The sequence below is a fragment of the Mustela erminea genome, chromosome 9 (assembly GCF_009829155.1).
Source record: "Mustela erminea isolate mMusErm1 chromosome 9, mMusErm1.Pri, whole genome shotgun sequence".
Taxonomy (NCBI): domain Eukaryota; kingdom Metazoa; phylum Chordata; class Mammalia; order Carnivora; family Mustelidae; genus Mustela; species Mustela erminea.
Window position 1 is genome coordinate 8,686,241 of NC_045622.1, and position 25,560 is coordinate 8,711,800.

The following is a 25,560-nucleotide window of genomic DNA, read 5'->3' on the forward strand; positions in this document are numbered from 1 at the left end:
CGTTCAGGAGTCTCTGTCTCCTGCAGACAGAGCAGCAACATGACAAAGGCCCTTCTTCAATCAAAAATATTTTATCAGTGATTTCATCCATGATATCAACGATTGTGTGTTTATCGTTTTTTTTTTTTTTAAGATTTTATTTATTTATTTGACAGAGATCACAGGTAGGCAGAGAGGCAGGCAGAGAGAGAGGGGGAAGCAGGCTCCCTGCTGAGCAGAGAGCTCGATCCCAGAACCCTGAGATCATGACCTGAGCCACCCAGGCGCCCCTGTTTATCGGTTTTTTAAATGACATGAATCTGGGAAGAATAGGAGCTGTCCTCAGCATTTTATTTTATTTTGTTTTGTTTTATTTTACTTTATTTTAAAGATTTTATTTATTTGACAGAGAGACATAACGAGAGAGGGAACACAAGCAGGGGGAGTGCAGGGCTCCTGCTGAGCAGGGAGCCTGATGTGTGGCTCAGTCCCAGGACCTTGAGATCATGACCTGAGCCGAAGGCAGACATTTAATGACTGAGCCATCAGTCCTGTCCTCACCATTTGAAAACTTACAGCTCTCCCAGACTGACTTTAGGATCCGTAAAGAAGGTGGTCTAGCCTCCCATCCTCTCTGTGGTGACTGTCCCGTCTGTGCCACTACAGCAAGGCCACATTCTGGAACTTATGCCACAGAGTCATCCAGCCCTTGACATCCTGAACTCTGAGACTCTGCTCTCTGCTCAAAACCCCCATGTCCTCACTCCTCCATTCCATCAAACTTACTTCAGCCTCTTCAGGCTCTCCCCTCCTGTGTCTTCTCTGTGCTCTCAGTTTATCAGCGCTCCTTTGACTTCTTGTCGCGGGTGCAGATTCCACCGTCAGTCACTTCAAATACACTCTCACCGCCTTCCCCGCCTCCTGCGCCCTGGGATCCCTGGCCCCCTCCGACCGCTGCCGGTCCTGCATGAGCCCTTCCCTGCTTCCCTGCCCTGCAGTTCCAGAGGAGACCTGCAACCTCGCTCGTGGATTCAGTGAAAAAATGTGGTTTACAGCCCTGGCTGAGTCCTTGGTGTCGCCAGGGCCTATTTATTAGCATTACCTGTGCTTCCCGCTTCCCGCAGTGTCCTTTCCCAAAGCCTCCATCATTCTCTCTGTCCCTCTCGTTGTCAATGGGCATGCCGGACGACTTCAGTAGTGAAGTGGGGCAATTGGAGTGGGCTCCTTGCCACTGCCCTGGTTAGCAGCTAGATCCCAGGACCTGACCTTTACTGTTTTGCTTATACTCACTGATCTTTGTGATCTGTGATCACAAAGCTTGTGATCAGCCCCACCCCCACCCCCCGGAGCTCTTCTTTCCAGTGTATCTCTTAACTCAGACAAGACCCGGTGGGTATAAACCGAAACTCTACCCCTGGAGCAATAACTGCCCAGACTGCCCAGACCAGTTTGAGTTTAACCCCTGACTCCTGCCTGCACAGATGGACCATGGAGTGACCCATGGAACCACTGACAGTCACCTTCACCTCATTATAGCGCTAAAATCTCTGCCCAGGGAAGAGCACAACACACGTCTAGGCACATCACCTTAAGGTGCATGTGTGAACTTATGCCCCACCCCCCCACATGAACTTAAGCCCCACCCCCACATACCATGGCAGGGCTCCTTTCTTTCTTTTCTTTTCTTTTCTTTTTTTTTTTTAAGATTTTTATTTATTTGACAGGGAGAGAGGGAACACAAGCAGGGGGAGTGGGAGAGGGAGAAGAGGGAGAAGTAGGTTTCCCATTGCGCAGGGAGCCTGATGCAGGGCTCCACCTGAGGAACCGGGATCATGACCTGAGTGCAAGGCAGACCCTTGACGACTGAGCCACCCAGGCGCCCCGGGCTCCTCTTTCTGAATACTCATCCTAACCCTAAGTAAAAAGAACACATCCTCCCTTGCTCAGGGAGTTGCAGCTTTGGAAATTGCTCTCTGGGATCTCCTTGTCTGCTACAGATAAAGTTTTCTTTGTATGACAGTTCCACCTGATGTAGTTTCTGTATGTGACTCACCGAGGAGCAGCTGACCTTAGTTCACTTGCACCTTTTCCCCACCTCCAAACTTCTCCACAAAAGGAACTTCAGTGGCGCCTGGTTGGGCTCCTGCTCAGCAGGAAGCCTGCTTTTCCCTCTCCCGCTCTGCCTGCTTGTACTCCCTCTCTTGCCATCTCTCCGTCAAATAAATAAATCAAATCTTTAAAAAAAAAAAAAGTGCCTTCTCCTGCCTCCTCATGAGCAGAGGAGGAAGTGGCCCTCGTCTTCTCCTCTGAAACTTGCCACATCATTCACACCCTCCCCTGTGTCTGTCTCTCTCACCTACCCCTCATCTTGGCCTCCAGATGGCCTCTCTTTCTAGAAAACCCTGGCTCCCTGTTTCACCTCCCCTCCAGCTAATATCCATTCTCCTCTCACTGCCTCTGTTTACTTGCTTCCTGGTGTCTTCTGGGTTAGCTGCCCTCTGACTTTTAATCCATCACTCTACAGTATCTGTTCTCAAAAAGGTCACCAAAACATGTTAATTATTAAATGAAATGGGCTTTCCAGTCCTTAGCCTGACTTTTTGACAGTGTTTGACTTTACCGACCACTCGTCTTAAAATTCTGTCATCCTCGGATTCCCAAACTTTCTCCTGATTCTTTTTCTATCCATCCGATCGCCTGTTCTAATTATTTTTAAATTATTTATTTATTTACTTTTTAAGGAATCTCTATGCCCAATGTGGGGCTTAAGCTCACATCCCTGAGATCAAGAGTTGCATGCTCTCCTGACTGAGCTGGCCAGGTGCCCCAATAATTTTAGTTTTTGCTGATCTCATTATATTTAGACTAAGATGGAGTGGTTTCAAATCCCTTTTTTTTTTTTTTAACCATTTATCAATACTGTCGTCTTCAGCAAGTTTTTCCATAAGAAATGCGGCTAATAATACAGATTTAATGATTGGGTATGAGAATTAAAGGAGATAATGCATAAAAACTGCCTCATTCAATGGCTGACAAGAATTGGCAGTCAAGGGGCACCTGGGTGGCTCAGTGGGTTAGAGCCTCTGCCTTCAGCTCAGGTCATGATCTCAGGGTCCTGGGATGGAGCCCGCATCGGGGTCTCTGCTCAGTGGGGAGGCTGCTTCCCCCACTCTCTCTCTCTGCCTGCATCTCTGCCTACTTGTGATTTCTCTGTCAAATAAGTAAATAAAATCTTTAAAAAAGAATTGGCAGGACATTTTCATTTTCTTCTTTTCCTTCAGTGACCTCTCTCCCCACTTCCTTTTCTGCCAAATTACTTTTTTAGTTCACCTTACTTTTTGGGGTGTTGTAAGATCCCAGGATTTGGGGCTCAACACTGAATTCAAATCCCTTTCCTACCTCTTACCAGCCCTGTAACCCTGGGCATGTTTTTGCTCTTAAAACTTAGTTTCCACGTCTATAAAATGGGAATAGTAGATCCTCACAAGATCAGTGTGTGTGTGTGTGTGTGTGTGTGTGTGTGTGTGTGCGCACACGCATTGGGGGGTTTAAATAATATTAAAAATATATTGCATATATATAAATTAAAATATGCATTATATTTTTTTATATACCTATGAAAGGATATGGTGAAGTGCTTAGCACTGTCCTGGCAGGTAGTAAGCACTCAGTAGATGGTAGTTACTGTCTTATTTGCACCCCGCCTACGCCTGTCACCCACAGATACCCTCAAACAGGCATCTCCCACCCAGCCCCCATCTCTTGTGCTCTAGCCCCTGTATTTTGCCAAATGGCTGTAGAACATCTTCACTCTGGTGTAAAGAGTCTGGTAGCTCAGACTCTTGTTCAAAACTGAACTATGTGCTCTTCACATATTCTCCATCTCAGTGAAAGCAAGTCTTTCCCTCAGATACAGCTTTTTGTTTCTTCTCTTTTTGTCACTGCTTTTATCCCATCAGCCACCTGCCTTGTTTCTGGAATTTGTCCTTCTCTAATTATACTGCTTCAGTTCAGGTCCTTATAATCTCTCACATGAATTATTGCCTGGTCTCCTCATTGGTTCTCTGAATCTGAATGCTCCTCGTTCTATCCCGTGTTCTACTGTGTGTCCAGAGTGACCTTTCTAGGATGCAGGTCTCACTGTTGTACCCTCCTGTTTCAAAACGCCACACATTGCCATTGAAGGTCTTTGAGCTTTAAGTCTAAGTGCGGATAGGTCTTGTGCTGACCTATTTCTCCACCATCATCACCGGCCACTGAAGGCTCTGCCCACACGCGAATTTGTCGCTGCTGTTCCTCCTGGATACCATACGCCTTCACTGCTCTTTCTTTCTTTCTTTCCTTTTCTTTTTTACCACCCTCCCCTAGGATGTCCTTCTCCCCTTCTCTAACTTGCAGATATCCTTAGGGAACCAGAGGAATGTCTCCTTTCCTCTAGACTCTTCCCTGACCCGCACATCCTTCCATCCTGTTGCTCCTTCTGTGCACAGATAGCATTTGTTAATATTTCTCTATTGTCACCATAATTACTTTGTATCATAGTTAATTATATACCTCCCAGCACAGGGATTGGCACGATTCCTAGCAGTGTTGGTTGATTTGAATAAATGAGTGCATAAATGATACCATCTAGAAGGATCCTGTGAGATGGGATTTAACAAGAGAAATTTGTTATAGGTAAATATGGAACAAGAAGACCAGTTTTACAAGAATGAAGATGGAAGAGATTGGTTTAACCGCAGAATGTGTTAAAAATTATGTAGGCGTTTTGGTTGACAGTACTGTGTGAGTCAACAATGTAAGGTGGTAAGAAAAAAAGAAAGAAAAAGAAAAGGTGAAGGAAAGGGAGAAAGAGGGAGAGGGAGGAGGAGAGAATGTGAACAATTTTTAATGAAGAAACTGAGAGTCTAGTTTTATCCTCAGAGTATTGTGTTTCGTTCTAGGTAGCATGATTTTAGAGGAACTTTGGCTGGAAAGCAACAAGTCTTGAAACTATTTTGTTTCTAAGACGTCTTGAAAAAATTATCAAAACAGACAAATTGCTGGCTAACACAATGCTGAGGAAAAAGGGAGAAAGCACAAATATACAAAATAAGAAGTGACAATGGAGAAGTAAACATTGAAACAAAAAATTGTAAGAGTCTTTATAGGTCTGTGCAAATACTTTTTAAAACTTGAAATGGATAATTTCCTAGGGAAATGCTGAAAGAGATGGAAAATTTAAACAGATCAATTTCTGTGGAAGAAAGAGAATCCTATTAAGAAGCTATCTCAAAAAATTCTAGTTCCCCAATATTTCACAGAGGATTTCCACCAAGCTGCTGCATATTACTAGATAGTTCCAGGGCTCTGTGTATTATTTCAGAGCATTGAAAAGGAAGAGAAACTTCCTACTTCTTTTTAAAAAGCAAATATAGGGTGGCTGGGTGGCTCAGTCACTAAGCATCTGCCTTCGACTCAGGTCATGATCCCAGCATCCTGCGATTGAGCCCCATATCGGGCTCCTTGCTCAGGGGGGTGCCTGCTCTCCCTCTCCAGCTCATGCCCTCTCTCGCTCGCTCTCTCTATGATAAATAAAATCTTTTTTTTAAAAAAGCAAATACAATATTGATGCCTAAACATGATAGAGTGCAAAAAGGGGAACCATAGACTAATATTTATGAGTACCCGTAAAGAGGTAGCATACATAGAGTATTCACATAACATCAATAAATAGAATCCAACACCAATTTTTTTTTTTAACTTAAAGATTTTTTTTTTTATTTGACAGAGAGATCACAAGTAGGCAGAAAGGTGGGCAGAGAGAGAGGGGGAAGCAGGATCCCCACTGAACAGAGAGCCCACTGCGGGGCTCGATTCCCAGGACCCTGGGATCTGACCTGACCTCTGACCTGAGCCAAAGGCAGAGGCTTAACCCACTGAGCCACCCAGGCGCCCCTACAACACCACTTTAAACATATAATTCACTACCATCAGGTGAGTTTCATTCCAAGAATGCAAGGTTGTTTCATTATTAAGAAATCCACTAGTATCATATGCCATATTAATAGGTATTAAGAAAAGTAATCATAGGATTATCTCAATAAAGGCTGACAGACATTTTATTGAAATTCAACATCCATTCCTCATAAAACATTCAAGAAAATAAGACGATGGATATACTTAACATGATAAAATATATATACCTTAGTCTTAAAACCAGTAACTTTCTAAATTGGGAAACACTGTCAGGGTTTCTCTAAGTCTAGAAACAAGGGCAGGATGCCCACTCTCTATTCTACTTTGTGTCAGAGGTATTAGGCAGCATAATTAGACTAGAGAAGTCATTTAGAGGCACAAGGCTTAGTAATGAAATAAAACTATTTATTTTTGCAGATATAATAATAATCCTGGAAATTGAAGAGAATTAGTGATAAAACTCAAACAATAAAAGATAAGGTAACAGGATATAAAATTAACATGCTGAAATTAATAGCTTTATATACCCAAAAAATAGCCAATTAGAGACCATAATGATACAGAGGAAAACTCATTTGCAACTGCATCAAGTAAGATTGAATACTTAGAAATGAACCTAAAGAGAAATGTATAAAACCTACAGGAGGAAAACTTTAAAACACTCCTGGAGGACACATTTGAACAAAGGGAGCAACATCCCCTATTCTTGAGTTGGATGATTTAACACCGTAAAGGTGACAGGTTTCCTTAAATTAATTTATAAATGTAATATAATCCCAATAAAGATGCCAACAGACTTTTTTAGGAGGTCAGGTAAAAATAACAAAATACATTTGAAGAAATAAATACGCAAGAATAGTCAAGAGAACACTAAAAAAGGAAATTTTCATTTGCCAAGGACTAGCTTTCCTGGGCATTAAAATGCACTGTAAAGCCTCTATAATTAAAATGTAATGCATGAATAAACAATATATGAGTGATGTAGGGGGCAAAGCCCATAAATAGACTCAAGGACTTATGGAAATTTAGTATATGATAAAGGTAACATCTCAGACCACCAGGGTAAAGAGGGAGGTTTTAAGAAATGGTGCTGAAACAACTAGGTAGCTCTTTGGAAAAAGAGGATTTGGATTTATTTCTTAAATCATACACAAGAATAGACTCCAAATGGGTCAGGGATCTAAATGTAAAAAATGAAACCATCTGAGAAAAAAACCTGGTGATTCTTCTTTCATCTCAGTGAAGGGAAAGAGGCTTTCTAACCATGACTCAGAATTCAGAGGCAATATAGTAAACGATCAATAAATGTGATTATATAAACGTGGAAACTCTTCCATGCCAAAAGCACAATGTAAAATAGTCTAAGGCAACTAAGAAATATCTGCAACACATGTCAAAGACAAAAGGGTAACAGTCTTGGGATATACAGAATTCTTAAAAAAGGAAGAAAAAGGGACCAAAAACTCTGATAGAAAAATGAGAAAAATGACAATTCATTTAAATATGAAAATAGTGATTAAAGGTAAATGATGTAAAATGGATTATTAAACCTACAAAAAAGAGTTTTGTTTTGTTTTGTTTTTTTTAAGATTTTATGTGTTCCTTTGAAAGGGAGAGCATGGAGGGGTGCGGCAGAGGGAGAGGGAGAAGCAGGCTCCCCGCTGAGCAGGGAAGGGAGCCTAACTTGGGACTCGATCCAAGGACCTTCGATCATGACCTGAGCTGAAGGCAGTTGCTTAAACTGACTGGGCCACCCACGCACTCCTGCAAAAACAGGTTTAAACTCATAATGAAAGAACTGAAAATTAAAATAACACTAAGATACAATTTCTCATCACAGTGGCTAGAATTGAGAAGTACGACAACATTCTGTTTGGCGAGGCTGTGGAGAAGTGTACTCTCATGTATTCCTTTGGTAATGTAAACAGATGCTACCCTTTTGGCAGGGCTTTTGGCAATATCTGATAAAATTATCCACCGACTTGCCTTTTGATCCGGCAGTCCTACTTGGAATCTACCCCGAAGGCAGACCTGTATCAACATGAAAATACACATGCGTAGGGTCACTCACTGCAGCATTGTTTGTAATTGCAAAGCATTGGAAAAACCCTAAATGTCCACATATAGAAAAGGGTAAATGAATTATGGCACATCCACAGAATGGAGTACTACAGTAGCTGTAAAAATGAAGAAGGAAAAATCTCTAAACGAGTATGGAGTGATTTCCAGACTATGTTAAGTGAAACAAGGTGAAAAACACAAGTGCAAAGCGAAGAGCAATGACCTGTTTTTCACAAAAGAGGGAAAGGAGGAAGGGGATCTCATGAGTTGGTCGAATTGGATGAGTCAGAGGAGGTGGAAAGAATGGAGAGGACGGGTAGAGTAGAGAGAATGGTGGGGGGCGGTGACACCTTCCTGACGAGATGTTTTTGTATAGCTCTGACTTAGGGAATCCTGTTAATCTTTCACCTGATCATCCTAAATGTGGGGAGAACCACAATGGACTACTGATACTAAGAAACAAACCAAAGTAACTACAAACAGAGAACAGAACCACACCAATGGGGGTGGAGAAGAAGGAACCTAAGTGACTTTCAAATCAGTATTTTCACTAATACTGTTAAGACTAAAGACAAAAAGAACTATGCATAAATACTGTATTATGGTTAGTAAAGTAATCTTTCACAAGGTAAGAGTTGGCAAATCTGACGCTATTTTATGTGTTCTCTAGAATTGAGCGAACATTAATTAGTAAATTTATAGTGGAGACTAAGAGTCCAGTTTCTCACTGGGAGAAAGAAGTTATAATAAAGAAAAGGGACAGGAAGGAGTGAATTCTGAGGGTTGGGTTAGAGGACGAATCAGTATAATTTATGCTATGATTCCTGGTATGTCTCTTTGTCAAGGTAAGTCGATATAGATGTGTTTGTGTGTGTGTGTGTGTGTACATACACCTGTTTCCTACTCTGCTACTATGAGGATCAAGAATGTTACCCCAGTAACAATGAGCACATCTCATGCCCAAAGTCTGGTTTCTAAAAGCTATTCTCCAGTAGAAAGAACTGGAGTTCTTTTGAGAAATAGCTGATTCCAGAGCTGGGCAGAGAAAGTACAAGATGAGGAGTGTAGAATATTTTCTGATGCCAGAAAGTAAGGAAGTGTTCAAGAAATATGATCAGGCTGTATGATCCAGCAGTCCTACTTCTGGGTTTGTGTCCAAAAGGATTGAAAATGGGGTCTTAACGATCAGTGTTGCACACTCATGTTCTTGGCAGCAGTATTCACCAGAGCCAAGAGGTGGAATCAATCCACGTGTTCACCAACAGATGAATGGATAATCAATATGTGGTGTAAACTTACTTTTGGATATTATTCGGTCTGAAAAAGGAAGGAAGTTCATACACATGAACCGACATGGATGAACCTTGAGGACATTATGCTAAGTGAAATAAGCCAATCGCAAAACACAAGTACTGTATGTTTCCCTGTATTTGAGTTATCTAAACTATTCAAATTCATAGAAACAGAAAATAGAAAGGTGGTTGTCAGGGCCTGAGAGGAGGGAAAAATCAAATTTGTTGTTTAATGGAAACAGGGTTTCAGTTGTGCGACATGAGAAAAATCTGTAGATTCAATGCACAACAGAGTGACTATACTAAACCTTACTCAACTGTACACTTAAAAAGAGTTCAGATGACGAATTTTATGTTATGTGTTTTTTTAGCCACAGTTTGTTTATTTATTTATTTTTACCCCAGTTTCTTAAAAAGTAAATGGAGCATATGAAAAGAATGCAGAAGACATTCATCCCAATTTGAGTAACAAAATAAATAATGATAGTAATGGATTAACATAATAAGTAAATAAATATAAGTGAAATAAATGCCCATGAGCTCATACTGACATAAATAAGTTATTAGGGGGGGAAGGGAGAGCTCCTCATATTAGGAATTCCAATTACTAATTGTAGAAGGAATGGTGGAATTAGAAAATCATCTTTTGGGGAACGTCATAGTAATCAATCAGGAAAACTCAATGATTTTTCAGGAATGAAAAATCGATGTTCAATTTAAAATGGACAGATAAGGTGATAATGAGAAAAAAAATCCTATTTTCCCACGGGATACTTACCAATTACAAGGGGAATATGGCAACTTTTTTGTATTGTGATGTACTGGCATCATGTGCCTGTTGGTATGGTGCAGTGGGAAGGGTACAGTATGACTTATGTGTTATTCTTGCCCCAAATCCATAATTTTAATTTAATCAGTAAGAAACTGCAGACAAACCCCAAATGAGGGACACTGTACAGAATAACTGGGCAATATTCTTCAAAACTGTCAAGATCATGAAAGACAGAGAAAGACTTAGCAACTGTCCCAGATTGGAGGAGACCAACAAGACAGACAGGGTGGCTCAACGTAGTGTGAGATCTTGGACAGTAAAAGGACAGTGGGACAATTTGGTGAAATTTGAATAAGGTCTGGAGATTAGTTAATGGTATTATGTTAGTATGAATGACGTGTTCTGATCTTACACTCTCGTTCTGTAGGATGTAAACATTTGGGGAAGCTAGGAAATGATGGGTATTGGGAAACTCTATGTACCATTTTTGCTACTTTCATGTAAGTATGGAATTATTTCGAAAAGAACAGTTAATAAAATAAAAATGGGCACCTGGGTGGCTCAGTCGGTTATGCAACTGCCTTTGACTCAGGTCATGATCCTGGAGTCCCAGGATCTAGTCCCACATTGGGCTCCCTGCTCACTGGGGTGTCTGCTTCTCCCTCTGACCCTACCCCCTCTTGTACTCGCTCTCTCTCTCAAATAAAATCTTTGAATAAGCCCCTAGTGTGGGTCAACAGTGTTTTCTGGTGGTCAAGGAAGAAGAAAAAGAAGAGAGAAATGTCTAGAATGAGGAATCTTCATATCTCCTGTTAGTTCCCAGAGTATTATGTTAGATTCTAGATGTCTTGGTGTCAGAGAGATTTAGGCAGGAGAGCAATAGTACTTGAAACCATTTTATGTAAGGGATGTTGACCTTGGCTCAAAACTCTGGATGTATGTAGGAGCACTTAAGGAATACTGATGTGCCTGGGCCCTACTCTCAGAAATTCTGACTGGTGTATAGTGGGCCCCAGACATTAGTATTTTTAAGAAGCTTTACTGGTGCTTCTGAGGGGTAATCAGGGTGTAGGAAACCCCTTGGTCAAGGGAACTGGAGTGTTTTGCTAGAAGACTCAGTTTGACTCTACAAGAATTATATGAGGGAACTTGGGGGGGGTACTTTCTAAGTTAAACCCCCTGGAGAGAATTTGATGGGGTAATGTATATATGTCTGTGTTTTTTAAGATCTTCCGTTGTGATCTTGATGCACATCCAGGGATGGGAACAGTGCTTCTCAATTTTCAGTGTGCCTATTGAATCACGAGGAGCTCTGTTTAAAGTATGGGTCCTCATTGAGTAGGCCTGGGCTGGAGCCTGAGAGTCCCAGGTGATGCTGATGCTGCTGGCCTGGGGGACATGCTTGGAGTAGTAGATAACTGCTTCATGTAGATTATTACTCGAGAGACCCAAGCAGTGGATGCGGAGGAGAAACTGGTTTTGACTATGGTGACTTCCATTCTGAGAGTTTGAGGGAGAGTCACTGAAACCTCAGGGATGCATTTATTTAGGCAATAGCGTGATCTGGTGAAAAGAACATTGGCTTGGGAGTTCGAATCATAGTCACGGTTTACTGTTTGCATGACCTGGAACAAGTTATTTCACCCTTTTGGAGTCTCAGTCTCCAATTAGCAAAAGTAATATCTCCCTGGCAGGTTAGCATAGGAAAAAATGTGTTCCCGGGACCTAGCAGAGGGGCACTTGGCTGGCTCAGTCAGTTGAGCGTGTGGCTCTTGATCTTGGGGTTGTGGGTTCCAGCCCCAAATTGGGTATAGAATTTACTAAATAAATAAATGAATGCATGAATGAGGGACCTAGCATAATTATTGACATAGAGTGGGTGTTGAGAACAGTGGTGACTATTATTATCGTTCATGCTGTAGAATCCTCTTTTGTTGAAAGACCAGAGCTGAGATTAATGTGCTTGAAAAGTACTGTTAGAACCTCTGATCAGTTTTGCATCAGACAGGACTTCTATTCAATAGCCAACAGAAGCCTGTGGTTACTCAAGTAGAAATGATCATGGCCTAACGTGGACCATTTGTTCTCATCTGCCCCTGCATTATTAACTTTTGCAGTCGCTTTAAGTCTCGGCCTGATGAAATGTGACAAATGATTCACCGACTCAAATATTTGTCATGCCCCTGTCAATCTAGAGTCCAATAATTCTGCACAGAGCATGGTTCAGACCTGAGCTCCTTTGAGCTCACTGCCCCCCTTTGCCACCCCTCCCCAAGCCTCAAATTATGGGCCCAGGTTGGGCTGGTGCTCTCAGAGCCCTGTGTGACATAGGACATCCTCAACGAGACCAGAGATGAAGTGTGTGGGAGAGTCAGGGAAGGCTTCCTGGAGAAGGTGATGCCCGAGCTGAGCCTTAAGAGGAGGCACCAAGCTCAGGGAGGGAGAGTGGCTGCATGGCTCCGTGCATTTGGGGCAGTGTGTGTGGTTTGGATGAACTAAAATGGGGCAGGCAGGCGGGAGGATGGTGAGTAAAGCTGGGGAAGAGGTAGCAGCCAGCACATGAAACTAAATGCAGCTAAGGAGGTTGGGTTTTGTCTTGTTAAGAGAGGCCACTGAAGGGGTGCCTGAGTGGCTCAGTGGGTTAAGCCTCTGCCTTCGGCTCAGGTCATGATCTCAGGGTCCTGGGATCAAGCCCCACATCAGGCTCTCTGCTCAGCAAGGAACTGCTTTCCCACTCTCTCTGCCTGCCTCTCTGCCTACTTGCGATCTCTCTCTCTCTGTCAAATAAATAAATAAAATAAAATTTAAATAAAAGAGGCCAGTGAAGGATCTGAAGCAGGAATGTGTGGCGGGTGTGTTGAAGATGATATTAGGCACAGGGAGATTGGTTAGGAGAGTTTTTTTTACTTATTATTTAAATTCAGTTAGCCAACATATAGTACATCATTAGCTTCAAATGTCGAGTTCAGTAATTCATCAGTTGTGTGTAACACCCAGTGCTCATCCCATCACGTGCCCTCCTTCCTGCCCGTCACCCAGTTACCCCATCCCACCACCCAGCTCCCCTCCAGCAACCCTCAGTTTGTTTCTTACAGTTAAGAGTCTCTCATGATTTGTCTCTCTCTGATGATTTCCTGTTCAGTTTTCCCTCCCTTCCCCTATGATCCTGTGTGCTGCTGCTTGTATTCCGCATATGAGTAAACCACAGGATAATTGTCTTTCTCTGATTGACTTACTTCACTCAGCATAATCCCCTCCAGTTCCATTCATGTTGATGTAAACGGTAAGTATTCATCCTTTCTGTTGTATATACACACCACATCTTCTTTAGCCATTTGTCTGTCCATGGCCATCTCGGCTCTTAACATAGTTTGGCCATAGTTTCCTTTGCTGTGCAGGAGCTTTTTTTTTTTTTTTTTTTTAATATTTTATTTATTTATTTGACAGAGAGAGACAGAGTAAGACAGGGAACACAAGCAGAAGGAGTGGAGAGGGAAAAGCAGGCTTCCTGTAGAGCAGGGAGCCCGGTGTAGGAGTAGATCCCAGTACCCTGGGATCATGACCTGAGCTGAAGGCAGAAGCTTAACGACTGAGCCACCCAGGCGCCCTGGTGCAGAAGCATTTTATCTTGATGAAATCCCAGCAGTTCACTTTTGCTTTTGTTTCCCTTGCCTTTGGAGATGTATCTAGCAAGAAGTTGATGCAGCCGAGGTTGAAAAGGTTGCTGCCTGTGTTCTCCTCTAGGATTTTGATGGATTCCTGTCTCACATTTAGGTCTTTCATCCACTTGAATTTATCTTGTGTGTGGTATAAGAGAATGGTCCAGTTTCGTTCTTCTACATGTGGCTTTCCAGTTTTCCCAGCACTGTTTGTGATTGAAGAGACTGTCCTGATTCATACTGGGTGTTGTTTTGGTTAGTTTTATATGTGACCCAGGTGGTGAGATCCCAGCTGTCTTAACTCCTTTTCCCCAGAGCAGAGTGGTTTACTGCAGAGGCGCCCTTTTGCCTGCCTGGTCTGCCTCCCACAGTCCTGTGGCAGTGAGAGCGGGAGCAGAGTCTGGGCGGGAGCCTGGCCCATATCAGGCAGAAGGTGTGGACTGAGCTGGGCAACACAAAGTCCCTGGTCAATGCTTGGACCGCACTTACTGTGTTTCAATGCCCTATCTGCTCCGTCCTAGCTGAGGACCTTGGGGAAGTTACATAACTTCTCTGAACTTCATCCAGAGAACAGAGAGGACACTGACCCTTCAGTGCTTTTGTGAGAATTACTTAGATGGTAATAATGATGAGAATAATAATGACATCAGCTGTGTGTCAGGTCCTGTTGCAGGTCCATTCATTAATACAGTAAAACACACATCAAACACCAAAACTGGTGTATAGTTCAGGTAGGTATTGGATTCCTCCCCTCCGCTGTCCCCCGCTGAGAGGGCACTTCCTGCAGTTTGTCAACAGCTTAGTGCTGTCTTACAAAGACTGCATTTATTCCCACAAATCGACACAGAGAAAATACTGAAGATTTCATTTAAGCTCAGGAAGCAGGCAGTGAGTACTTTCCAACATCATTTCATTGATGAGGTACTTGCGGCTTAGAAATCAAGTGTTCTTTAACCAGACTGTAACTTAATACCCATTAGCCCTTGAACCTGATTTTTAGGTTCCGGGTCCTGGGTTTCTGCAGAAACCAGACAGAACTGATGCTGCTTCTGGGATGTTGTTATGTGCTATTTTGATACTTAGTGCCCATCTTCAGAACAAATGCATAGTTGGAATAGACCCCTGACTGTGAGCTTTGTGTAAGGGAGAAAATGGAATATGTCAAGTTATCCGAGGGCTGGGATGGGTTATAGGTCCCTGTCTGGGCCCATCAGGCTTCCGATGATACTGGCTGGCTTAGTCTCACAATAAATGAAAGTTCTCCATCTCCCCTACCCAAGTCTTCGGGCTACTGCTCAACAAAGCCTTTTCTTTTCCTTCTTTGTGCAGGTTTTAGGCAACTAGATCCTCTTTAACAGAATAAAGTATGGATTAACACTAACTGTAGCAATCCCAGGATTATGGGCTCAGGAGAATAAATCTTGGGTTGACCCTGAGATGATCTCAGTTAAGTCTCATTGTGAAGAGCGATGGGAGAGGTGGTTCTGAGCAGGTTTGCTATTTATTCCTGGTTCCCCAAGACCAGTCTTCTGAGTATCACTGTCCATTGTGCATTTGAAATACAAGTGATTATTCCTGTGAAGCGCTGTGTGCTTCTGGCAGCAGTGATTACACCCAAAACTGGCTCTGCTTCTTGCCGGGCCTCATTCCTGGTCAACAGAGAATATACACAAGGAAACAGGAGTCATTGTCATTGAAACACTCATCTTCTTATCGGTGTCTACCCTGCTAGCAAGTCAGCGGTTAGCTTTCCCTGAAGATTAGCATAAAACCAGAAATTTTTAGAACATGTTCCCCGTCTGACCGGCCTCTTTTTTTCCTTGAAACTTCCTCCTCCCTCTGGATATAGATTTCCCCCCAGAGCCCATTCTCAAATGCTGCCTTAGAAGGCACGGGGCAAAGGAGAACAATAATGTGCAAACTTTCTCTTATTTCTTTGATTTTTCCAGCAACAGCTGCAGGCTTATGTGGCCTGGGTGAATGCACAGCTCAAGAAGAGGCCAGCAGTGAAGCCGGTGCAGGACCTGCGACAGGATCTTCGGGATGGGGTGATCCTGGCGTATCTCATCGAAATCGTTGGTCAGTTGGCCCTGGGCTCTGATGCCAGAACATGCCTTCTTTATCCTCCACATGCCCTTCAGAACAGTTTGCCGCTGCTTTGTAATATATGGAAATGGAAGTATAGAAGGTTTTAACATACTTGCCCGACGTTAATTCATTTATTTATGAGTCAGCAAACTCTGTGTGCTGGGCGCCGTATTATGCTCCGGCAGTGTGACTGTGAGCACAGTCTGTGCTCTCAGGAGTGTCCCAGTCTAGTTGGGAACACTGAAAAGTGAATGCATTTCCATTCATGTACTTAGGAGTCTGATGGGGTAAGGACAGAGAGGAGCACATGGGTGGATGGAGGCACCCAATCCAGTCCTAGGGTTCAGGGATGGCTTGCCAGAAGAACTGATGTCCAAACCAAGGCTGGAAAAGAAAATAGTAGTCAGGCCAGCAAAAGGAGCCCTCCGTGACAATCCCATATCGTCCCACGAAAAGGCTCGTCCTCAGGGAGCCCTGGAGCTGTTGCAAGCCACTCTTACTGGAGGACAGCGTACCCTGTGTCCACAGCATTTGTCCACAGCTGTTATCATGACAGTATTGCCATTCGCTGAGCAGTAACGTTTTCCTGTCTCTCCCCTGTAGACTGAGCTCTTTAAGAGCAGGTACAGTGTAATTTTGTTTGTTTGTTTGTTTCCACAACTCCTACCCAAGTGCCTGGCACATAATAGGCCCTCTGGCATTTATTGTTCTGTTAATCAGCTGACCTTGCTTAGTCCTTGAGAGATGCGGGCTTGCACGTGGCATGGAAAGAGCCCGGTTTGCTATCTCCGTGGGCCAGCTCATGGATTTATCAGGGCACTCCTTTATAATAATAATAATGATGGTAATAGTTAGAGCTGCCATTATTGAACACTTTTTATCTCATTTCATTTCATTATCAACCCTTGAGAAGCAGATACTGTCATCCCCATTTTCAGGAAACTAAGCTTAGAAGATTTATAAAAATGAATAAATAAATTCATTGAGCACTTTGAATGTATCGAGGATTGTACTAAGCTACTTCAGATGATTTATGCTGTGGGGATGAGATGAGTACTACCGCCTTACTCATTTATGAGGTTCAGAAAGGCTAGGCGACTTTCCGAGGCCATGTAACTGTACTGTAGCAAAGGAGAGGTAAAAAACTAGATCTATTTTAATTCCAAAGTTCATTTCGAGCCCTCATTTTCACTGATTTGAATTGATTATACTTGAAAATATAATCAGATAGAAAATGCAGAAGCCACAAAAGGATGTAAAAGCCTATTTTCCAGCCGCACCAGTGATGTGTTCTTTCTTGAAGCAACCAGTGTTAGCAATTTCTTGCGTTTCTTTCCAGAGATGTTCTATGCATATGGAAACAATATGAATATGTATTCTTGGTTTCCCAAAACCCCGATTCTTAAATGCTGCATTTTATTGTGACTTTGGTATATGGAAAGGCTCGCTGAATTCACTACCTTACTCCCCATTCTTTAACATGCCGTCTTCAAGTTTTTGACCCATTCCTCCCCTGAAACTGCTCTCGTCCAGGTTACAACCTTTGCCTTCTCAAATCCAGTGGCTTGGCCTCAGCCCCTATTTTATTCAGTTTAGCAGAACCTGGCACAGTTTGTCCCTCCTCCTCCAGTCACGGTCTTTACTTGGCTTCTAGGACACTCCTTCCTCACTGGCTCCCCCGGTTCGCCCTGTTGGCTTTTCTCCTTCATGACCTCTAAGTGTTGAAGTCCTCCGTGTTCAGTCCTTAGCCCTTGTGTTTTCTCTGTCCCCAAGTGATCTTCTCCCACATCCGTAACTTTAGCTCTAAACTTGTCTTTGAGTTCGAGACATGAATATCAACTTCACGTTCAACATGGTGCCCCCAGTGTATGAAATGCAGCTGTAACTGCACATGCCCTAATCAGAACTTGGGCTGTCCTTCTCCCTACCAGTTCCTCTCTCCTCCAGATTTCTTCTGAAGTAACACAGGATGGTACCATCCACCCAGCTGTGGAAGTTGTCCTTAATTATTCTCTTTTCTTCCTATATCGTACCCAGTCCTTCACATGTGCTATCTGCTTTACATTAAAATTTTACCCAATACCTGACTTCTCACCTGTCAGCCTTTTCCGGTCAAGCCCAAAACATCATTAACCCTTGCCTTGACTAGTTTCATTTTCTAACAAATCTCCCTGTTTCCTCTCTACGTAAGCTGAGTCCATATAGAGTCCTCTTTTAAAACACAGATTATTAATCTACAGACCCTAAATGACCTGGCTTTGCTTACCTGTCGACCTTCTCCTAGGATTTGACTCCCCTTTCTCTCTCCACTTCAGCCACTGCTGTTCCTCAGATAAGCTGAGCTCATTCCCACCCTGGTGTGAGGTTTGTTTTTCGTTTTTTTGTTTTTTTTAAGATTTTATTTATTTATTTATTTATTTGACAGAGAGAGAGATCACAAGTAGGCAGAGAGGCAGGCAGAGAGAGAGGAGGAAGCAGGCTTCCTGCTGAGCAGAGAGCCCGATGTGGGGCTCAATCCCAGGGCCCTGAGATCATGACCTGAGCCGAAGGCAGAGGCTTAACCCACTGAGCCACCCAAGCGCCCCCCTCCGCACCCTGCTGTTTGTACCTGTGGTTCTTCAGTCTGGAATGCTTCCTCCTCAGATCCTAACATCTCTTACTTTATTCAGGTCTCTGCCCACATAGACTATCAGGGAGGCCATGATGCTGCTTTTCTTTGTTTTTCCTCACAGCACCTACCACTGCCTGAAATTATATTAAACATGTACTGGTTCACTTGGTCCTCTGTCATCCCTGCAGATAGAAGGTCTGCAATGGAAGGGACTCTGTCCATGTCGTTCATGGCTGTTTCACTGGTGCCCACAACAATGCCAGGCGTGCGGTGGGTGCTCAGTGAGGATTTGTTGAATGAGGAAGCATACACACGGTCATTTCCCAGGCCCCTGCGTACAGCTTTGAAAATTTGAAGACCCTCCAAAAGGCTCTTCCTTTCTTATTCCGCATCCAAATGATCAACACCAAGGCTTAACGCACTTGCATATTTATATGTAATCTTAGCTTTTCCATCAAATATTCCCTTTCTTGGTATCTGGCTGTTAGGAAACTTTGATAGTGTTCCTCCCTATAGCTTTTGTATGTTTTCTCTCTTCTAACAGCAGGAGAAAAACTGAAGGGGGTACAGCTGGCTCCCAGTAACCAACAGGAGATGAAGAATAATGTGGAGAAAGTGCTCCAGTTTGTGGCCTCCAAAAAGATTCGCATGCACCAGACTTCGGCTAAAGGTCAGCGGCCCATCACATCTTTGGGGGATGAGTACACTCAGCTTTACCCAGTGATTATGAGGTTCAGAAGAACCACCCATTGTATAGCTGAGGCTTCTGAGTAGACTGGAATAGCATTAGGCCCATGGCATCATACCATTTATCCATAAAGAGTTACCCTCGTGGGACATGGGAATCATCAAAATCTGAGTGCTTTGAAAACCTGGATGGAGATAGACATTCTCTATTCATTTTAATTGAATAAAGGTCTGCTTGAGTGTATGTGTGAAGAAAATACAGTAGAAATGACAAGATTGGGATATTAACTTTACAGTGTCTCATTTAAGTAATCAAAAATAAAGACAGATTATGTTTTTCAAGTTCCTGTGCTCAAGAATTATTTCAAATCATAATAGCTACAGATTTTTCCATCCAGTTTTCCGAAGAAAAACAGTTTATAGCTTTTAATTTTGGGGATATTGCAGAATATTTCAGGCAAGATGAAAAGGGGTTCTGGCACCTCTGTACATAGCCTCTCTTATAGCTGCAGAACCCAAAGAGGACACTTCTGAGTCCGTATTGAGCCCAGCTGCAAGGAAGCAATCATTTAGGTGGTCAGAGACCCAGGTTCCCTGGCCCTCCCACTGTTTCTCTAGAATTGCTTGTAGGATGGGTTCTGTTTCAGCTTCAGTTTCTGGGTCTGATTGCCAGACTGAGAATGGAAATGAGAGCCGGAGGGAGCCTTCCTTCCATGTTGGGTTATTGGTGTTTTCTGTGGTGGGATCATTTAGGTGGGGCAGACATTTGACCATTGGGAGCACCCTGTAGGAGGTATCAATCAATCATTTTCCAAGCTTTGCATATTTGCAGTGCTATGAAACTAAAAAAATAGGAGTTTTACCCATTCCCTTATTTTAACTTTCACCAGATCTCACATTGTTTTTTTTTCAAATATTTAAAAAAGTATTTTATTTATTTATTTGACAGACAGAGATCACAAGTAGGCAGAAGGGCAGGCAGAGAGAGAGAGAGGAGGAAGCAGGCTCCCCACTGAGCAGAGAGCCCGATGTGGGGCTCGATCCCAAGACCCCGGGATCATGACCTGAGCCGAAGGCAGAGGCTTTAACCCACCGAGCCACCCAGGCGCTCCAATCACATTGTTTTTTTGCATGCGTTTTTTTTTTCTAGGGCAAAATTTAGAGTGCCGTAATATCTCTGTTCTGGTCCCCCTGAGGGGTGGGCTTGGGGATCTGGCCCATTAAAGTCAGCTATTTTGAGGGAGTACTGCCACTGAGGACATAATTGTCGTTTACCTGGAGAAGTGCAGCAGCTTCCTAATTAGTCTCATTGCCTCGAGTTTTGTCTCCCTCCCCACCGCTCTGCAGCCAAAATGATGTTTCTGAGAATTCTGAGAATACATAAGCTCATGCTACTGCTCTTCACATGCGGGTCCTTAGGGGAAAATTCAAAGTCCATCCTGGGGCCTCTGATTTCTCCCCCTGCGGCCTCACCCTTCACCTGCACCCCTGCACTCAGCCCCTCAACCCGCTGTGCTGTTTTCAGTTTCCTCTGCCACAGTGCTGTGCTGCAGAAATATAACACGAGTCTCCTACACGAAACTGAAAAGATCCCTTTTTAAAATAAAAAGGAAATGGGAGAAATGAATTTTAAGAAAACATTTTATTTAACCCAGTATATCCAAAATATTATCAGTGCAACATGTAATCAATATAACAGTTATGAAGGAAATAGTGTGCCTTTTATTTTTTGTGCTAAGTCTAATGAGATATGTTTCAGTCTGACTTTTGTTGTGTGAGGTACTACCCTTGGAGCACATTTCAATTCAGAATCTCCCCTCTAAGCGCTCGGTAGCCTCATGTGGTCAGTAGCCTCCATATTGGACAGCACAGCTCTTGTGGGTTGTGCTCTCTCTCACCTCTAGACCTTTACACTTGATGTTCCCTCTTCTTGGAATACACTTTTCCTTCTCCTCCTTCACCTGACGAACCACTATTTGTCAATCAAGTCTCAATTTAAAATTCACTTCCCCTAGGAATCCTTCCCTGAAACCTCTAGGCTGGATAAGATGCCTTTACTTTGTGCTCCCGGAGTATCCTGTTCTACCATAACACATGACCATACTTCACTATGATTGCTTTTAAACATTCTGTCTTCCTGTTGAACATGGCTCTGTGAGGACAAATAGACTGGTGTCACTAGCAAATACGTATTAAATGAATGAACCCTCTGCCTCCCTCTTAGGACCTCTGGGTCTGTTCTGTCCCTCAGATATTGTGGAAGGAAACCTGAAGTCTATCATGAGGCTGGTCCTTGCCTTGGCAGCTCATTTCAAACCTGGCTCCAACAGGACGGTGAGCCAAGGAAGGGACCCCAGAGCCTCTCTGCAGAGTCACCAGCCACACTGTGCCACTGCTGTGGCCCAGGGAGCAGCGGCCGCTCTGGCTGACGTATGTCATGACATGTCACGGTCAGGACGGGATGTCTTTCGATACAGACAGAGGTAAGGGTCAAAATCTGGGGATGGGACCTTGTTCCTCTCTCTGATATTTGTGGCAAATGATACCGTCCGATAGACAGACGTGTCACCTAAACAGCCCCACATTGCAGAAAAGAGCATGGAGTGTGGGGTCAGAGAGGACGCTCCAAGACAGAAAACCCTATCAAAAGAGATGTTTACTTTGCAGTTAGAAGAAAGTAAAAGAATCATATTTGTAATTTTTTGTCCTGGTGCCCAGGATGTTAAATATATACCTTTGGCACAGTGTGTTTTCTTCATGGGGAGATATGTGGGAGCAGTGTTCCAAGTCATCTGGGGGAGTGTCTCTCTAGAATGTATACTCAAGCCAGCTTGTCCTGAAGAGTCATGGCAGGAAACATTTTGGAGGTGGTATGTCTGCTGGGAGAGGGCAGGACCCTGGGTGTTGCAGAGCCTGGTACAAATAGTTGTGTTTAGGTCTGTTTCCCTCCTGGGTGTCCGGTGTCTTTAAGGCAGGGGCTTGGCCTTCCTCCTCTTTCTCCCCTTAGCACTCTGAGAGTGGCCATCTCTCAGTTCTCGCTGAGTTGCCATGAAGGACTGACACCCTCTTCTTTGCTGGTGCCCCCCGACTTTAGGAACAGCAGCGTGGACGAGGAGATCGAGAATCCGTACTGGAGCGTGCGGGCCCTGGTGCAGCAGTACGAAGGGCAGCAGAGGTCCCCATCCGAGTCCAGCTGCTCCAGGTAACCGTCCTGGGGGTTGGGGGGGCACATCTCGGAGTTTTCAGCTTCAAGTAGCAATACGACAGGCAGTGAGGCTCCTCGCTCTTTTCTCTTTCCGTCAGTTTATGTTTGACTTTAAAGGAGTTGTCTTCACTGCTTTGCAGTTTTGTGCTGGCTGGAAGGTAGGGAGGGTGGTGAGTGGGAAGCATTGCGCGGAGCCGAGTGCCAGTGCTCAGCTCTGTCCACAGGGGGGCATGACTGGCAGCCGGGAGGGCCCAGCCCCTGGTTTGGTCTCCCTGGCCAGCCTGACAGCTGGTTCCATCGTACTGCCTCTATGCCTGAGCTGAACGCTAAGTGTGGCCAGAGAAGGTTCTAGCAATCATATAACAGGAGGAAAAACTGAGCAGAGTTGTCTGAGAACATTAGGATGTTTTCAGCTTTCATTTATAGGGCCAGGAATTGTGGCGGATTAGTATGCATTGGTGTGGGCTAAGATGTTTGTGACTCTAGCAGAACGGCCATCTGTAGCGCTTAGAGCCAAGTGCAAAGACCGAAACAGGACACACTGCTCTAATAAAGCCTGATCGATGCCAAGTGTAGTGGCAGAAAAAGATGACTTTCCTGGCTCATGTAAATCATGCTCCTAAAAATACATACCAGATCATGTCAACTTATTTACTAACTTCATTTCATTGCTGAATCATTTTTTAAATTTATGCTCTTATGACCTTTTCTCTCCTACCCCAGCCCAGTGTAGTCTGTTCTAGTTAAGTCTAATTGTTCTTTGTCTTATACGTATTTTAAGTGCATTTATTTTCTTTCTTACTGTTTCTTTTCCACATAAAATTTCATCTTAGATTGATAGACCATTTAATTTGTTGCAGTCACATGGAATTCTTCCCAGCATTTTAATATACTGATAATTGTATCAGTATATTAATACTTACTCAACTTTAATTTTTACATTTAGTAAATTGCTTTTTTATTTATAAAATTCACATAACATAAAATTAGCCGCTAAGCATTTTAAAGTATACCATTCAGTGGCATTTAGTATCTTCATAATGTTGTGTGATCATCACCTCTGTCCAGCTCAAAGACATTTTCATCACCCCAGAAGGAAACCCTGTACCCACTGAGCAATAGGTGTGCTGGTAATGAGAATCTGAACCATTTCTTCCTTGCGTGCTGCTTAGGCTATCACTGGGTATAGAGAGTCAAAGGACATTTCATTTATAATGAGATCTGTTGCTTCCTGCATGGCTACAGGCCTTTCACTTTTTTGTACCTGCCAGAGTTAAAATGAGAGAGAGCCAGACAGAGAGAGAGAGAGAGCGCGCGCTAGAGAGAGTGAGTGCTAGAGGAGAGAAGTCTGGATGTCTTCCTGAAAACACCCGCTTCCTTCCTTTCTGGCAGTTGAACTCAGACTGGGGTAGGGGGCTGTGACACAGTGCGAATTAGGGACCCCCTGGAAATCAGGCTGCAGTGGGCAGTAACCGTTTTTCTGGGAGAGGGGTCAGGTAATGAGTCTCATTTCCCGGTCTGTCGCTCCTTCCTGCTTTTTTTTTGTCATTTTCTTCTAAGCTGACGTCTCACTTACATCTTTGGGATGCTGGGTCAGTTGGGTTTTCCTCAGTAAGCTCCCGGGACCCAGGAGGCTCTGGAACATTCTGCCCGCCCACCCACTTCCTCAGGGCTCAGTGACCCAGGAAGGCCTGGAGACCTCGCGATGTGACTGTGAACGGGGAGCGGCTCATAAGATGGGAAAGGTGCCCCCCCCCCCCCCCCCGCGCCGCTGGCCGCCGGTTGCTCCGTAGACCTCGGGCCGGCCTCCTACTGTGTCCACGCAGAACGATCCCTAGTTGGGAAGCGAGAACACGTGCAACGCCCGGGGGAAGGTGGGAGGAGAACGGCGTTCGGAGGGTTTCCGGGCGCGACCCTGAGTCTCCACCCGGCCAGGCCCCCGGCTCCGACGAGGAGCCGGGTGACACCAGCCCCGACCTCCGTCGTCGCGAAGGGAGGGGTCGGTGCGGAAAGGGCGTATCCAGCCCCGGGGTGCCCACCCCTCCCTGGGGCTCGGCGTCCGCGGCCCCGCCCCCGCCCGAGCGCCGGGCTCCGGCTCGGCCTCCCAGCCCGCCCCGCCCGAGCCCGGTCCGAGCCCCGCGCTGCCCGCGGCGCTGTCAGCCTGGAAGCGGGGGCGGCGAGGGGAGGGGCGGGAGGCGCGGGAGGGGCGGGAGGCGGCTCGGAGCCGGGGGCTCCCGCACGCCCGCCGCAGGGATCCGACCGCGCAGCGGGAGCAGCGGGCAGCCCTGCCCCGCGCGGGCGATGGGGTGAGATGCCCGCGCCCGGGGGCACGCCCGCAGCCGCGCGGCCGCCGCGATGCCGCCGCCAGGGACCCGCAGCCTACGAGGGGAGGCGGCTTCCGCCCAGGCCGGGCTGCTGCAGCGTCTGAGCGGCCGGGACCGCACGCCTCAGTCCCGGGAGCATCCCCGACCCCGGGGCCGAGACGCCCGCCTCTCTGCCCTTCCGACTCTCTCACGCGGTCGGGGCCAGCGGCTCTGGTAGCCGACCTGCCCATGGAGTGGTTCTGCGGGCCCCAGCGCGGGGACACATGCCCGAATTCGGGAGCGCCGTGACTCCCAGCCTCCCGCTTCACCCAGGGAAACGGGCTCGCTGAAGCCGCAGCCAGGAGGGGGACCATGGGAGGGACGCAAGTGAAATGGTGAGCAGAAGCCACTTGGGCTTTGGAGGTGTGGGGGTCGGAGGGGCATGGGCGGGCGCAGGGCCAGGACTGGAGGATGCTCTTGGCCAGAGACGGACCGGGATGGGTGGGGGCGCTGTGCTGCGAAGGACAGGCTGCTGGTCTGGGATTATCAGTACAAAATGCGCTGGGTTTAGGAAACTGGAGCCAGCATGGGGGCGGGAGGAGCAGCCCTTCACCTTGTCCTGTCTCTGCTGTGGGAGGGCACTTCAGGAGTAAGCAGGACGCTTTCTTATCACCCATTACCCATTTTCTAAAAATTGATTTTACTCTGATCTGGACTTTGCTGCGGGATCGTTTGTCTGACCCTAAGCTGGAGAGATGTCCGACCTGTGGGAATTAAGAAATCAATCTGTCCAATCTTATTTGTAGTCAGTTCCCTGATTTGAGGGGATTATGATGGCAGGTGGGGCATTACTTGTTTACAAAATCGGGGTTCTGAGCTCCTCGGGAAGAGCCCAAGCCACTTAACTAATTAGCATTAAAATACTTTTCTGTGACCTGAAGCAGT

At 45.1% G+C, this 25,560-nt stretch overlaps 1 protein-coding gene across 9 annotated transcripts in view; it reads left to right on the plus strand.

Annotated features, from left to right (window-relative positions):
• Nucleotides 1-25,560, plus strand: part of DIXDC1 (DIX domain containing 1) — a 71,156-nt gene that overhangs the window by 17,089 nt on the left and 28,507 nt on the right. For 4 of the 9 annotated variants that reach the window (XM_032359383.1, XM_032359385.1, XM_032359389.1 and 1 more), the window contains 4 exons: nucleotides 15,671-15,800; nucleotides 18,965-19,090; nucleotides 21,359-21,590; nucleotides 22,202-22,309. In XM_032359383.1, coding sequence (XP_032215274.1) covers nucleotides 15,671-15,800; nucleotides 18,965-19,090; nucleotides 21,359-21,590; nucleotides 22,202-22,309 — 596 coding nt within the window. Of the gene's footprint in view, nucleotides 1-4,665; nucleotides 4,778-7,679; nucleotides 7,853-8,584; nucleotides 8,627-15,670; nucleotides 15,801-18,964; nucleotides 19,091-21,358; nucleotides 21,591-22,201; nucleotides 22,314-24,392; nucleotides 25,011-25,560 lie in introns of those variants that run through there. The other 5 variants (XM_032359388.1, XM_032359391.1, XM_032359382.1 and 2 more) reach the window with 5 other exon arrangements.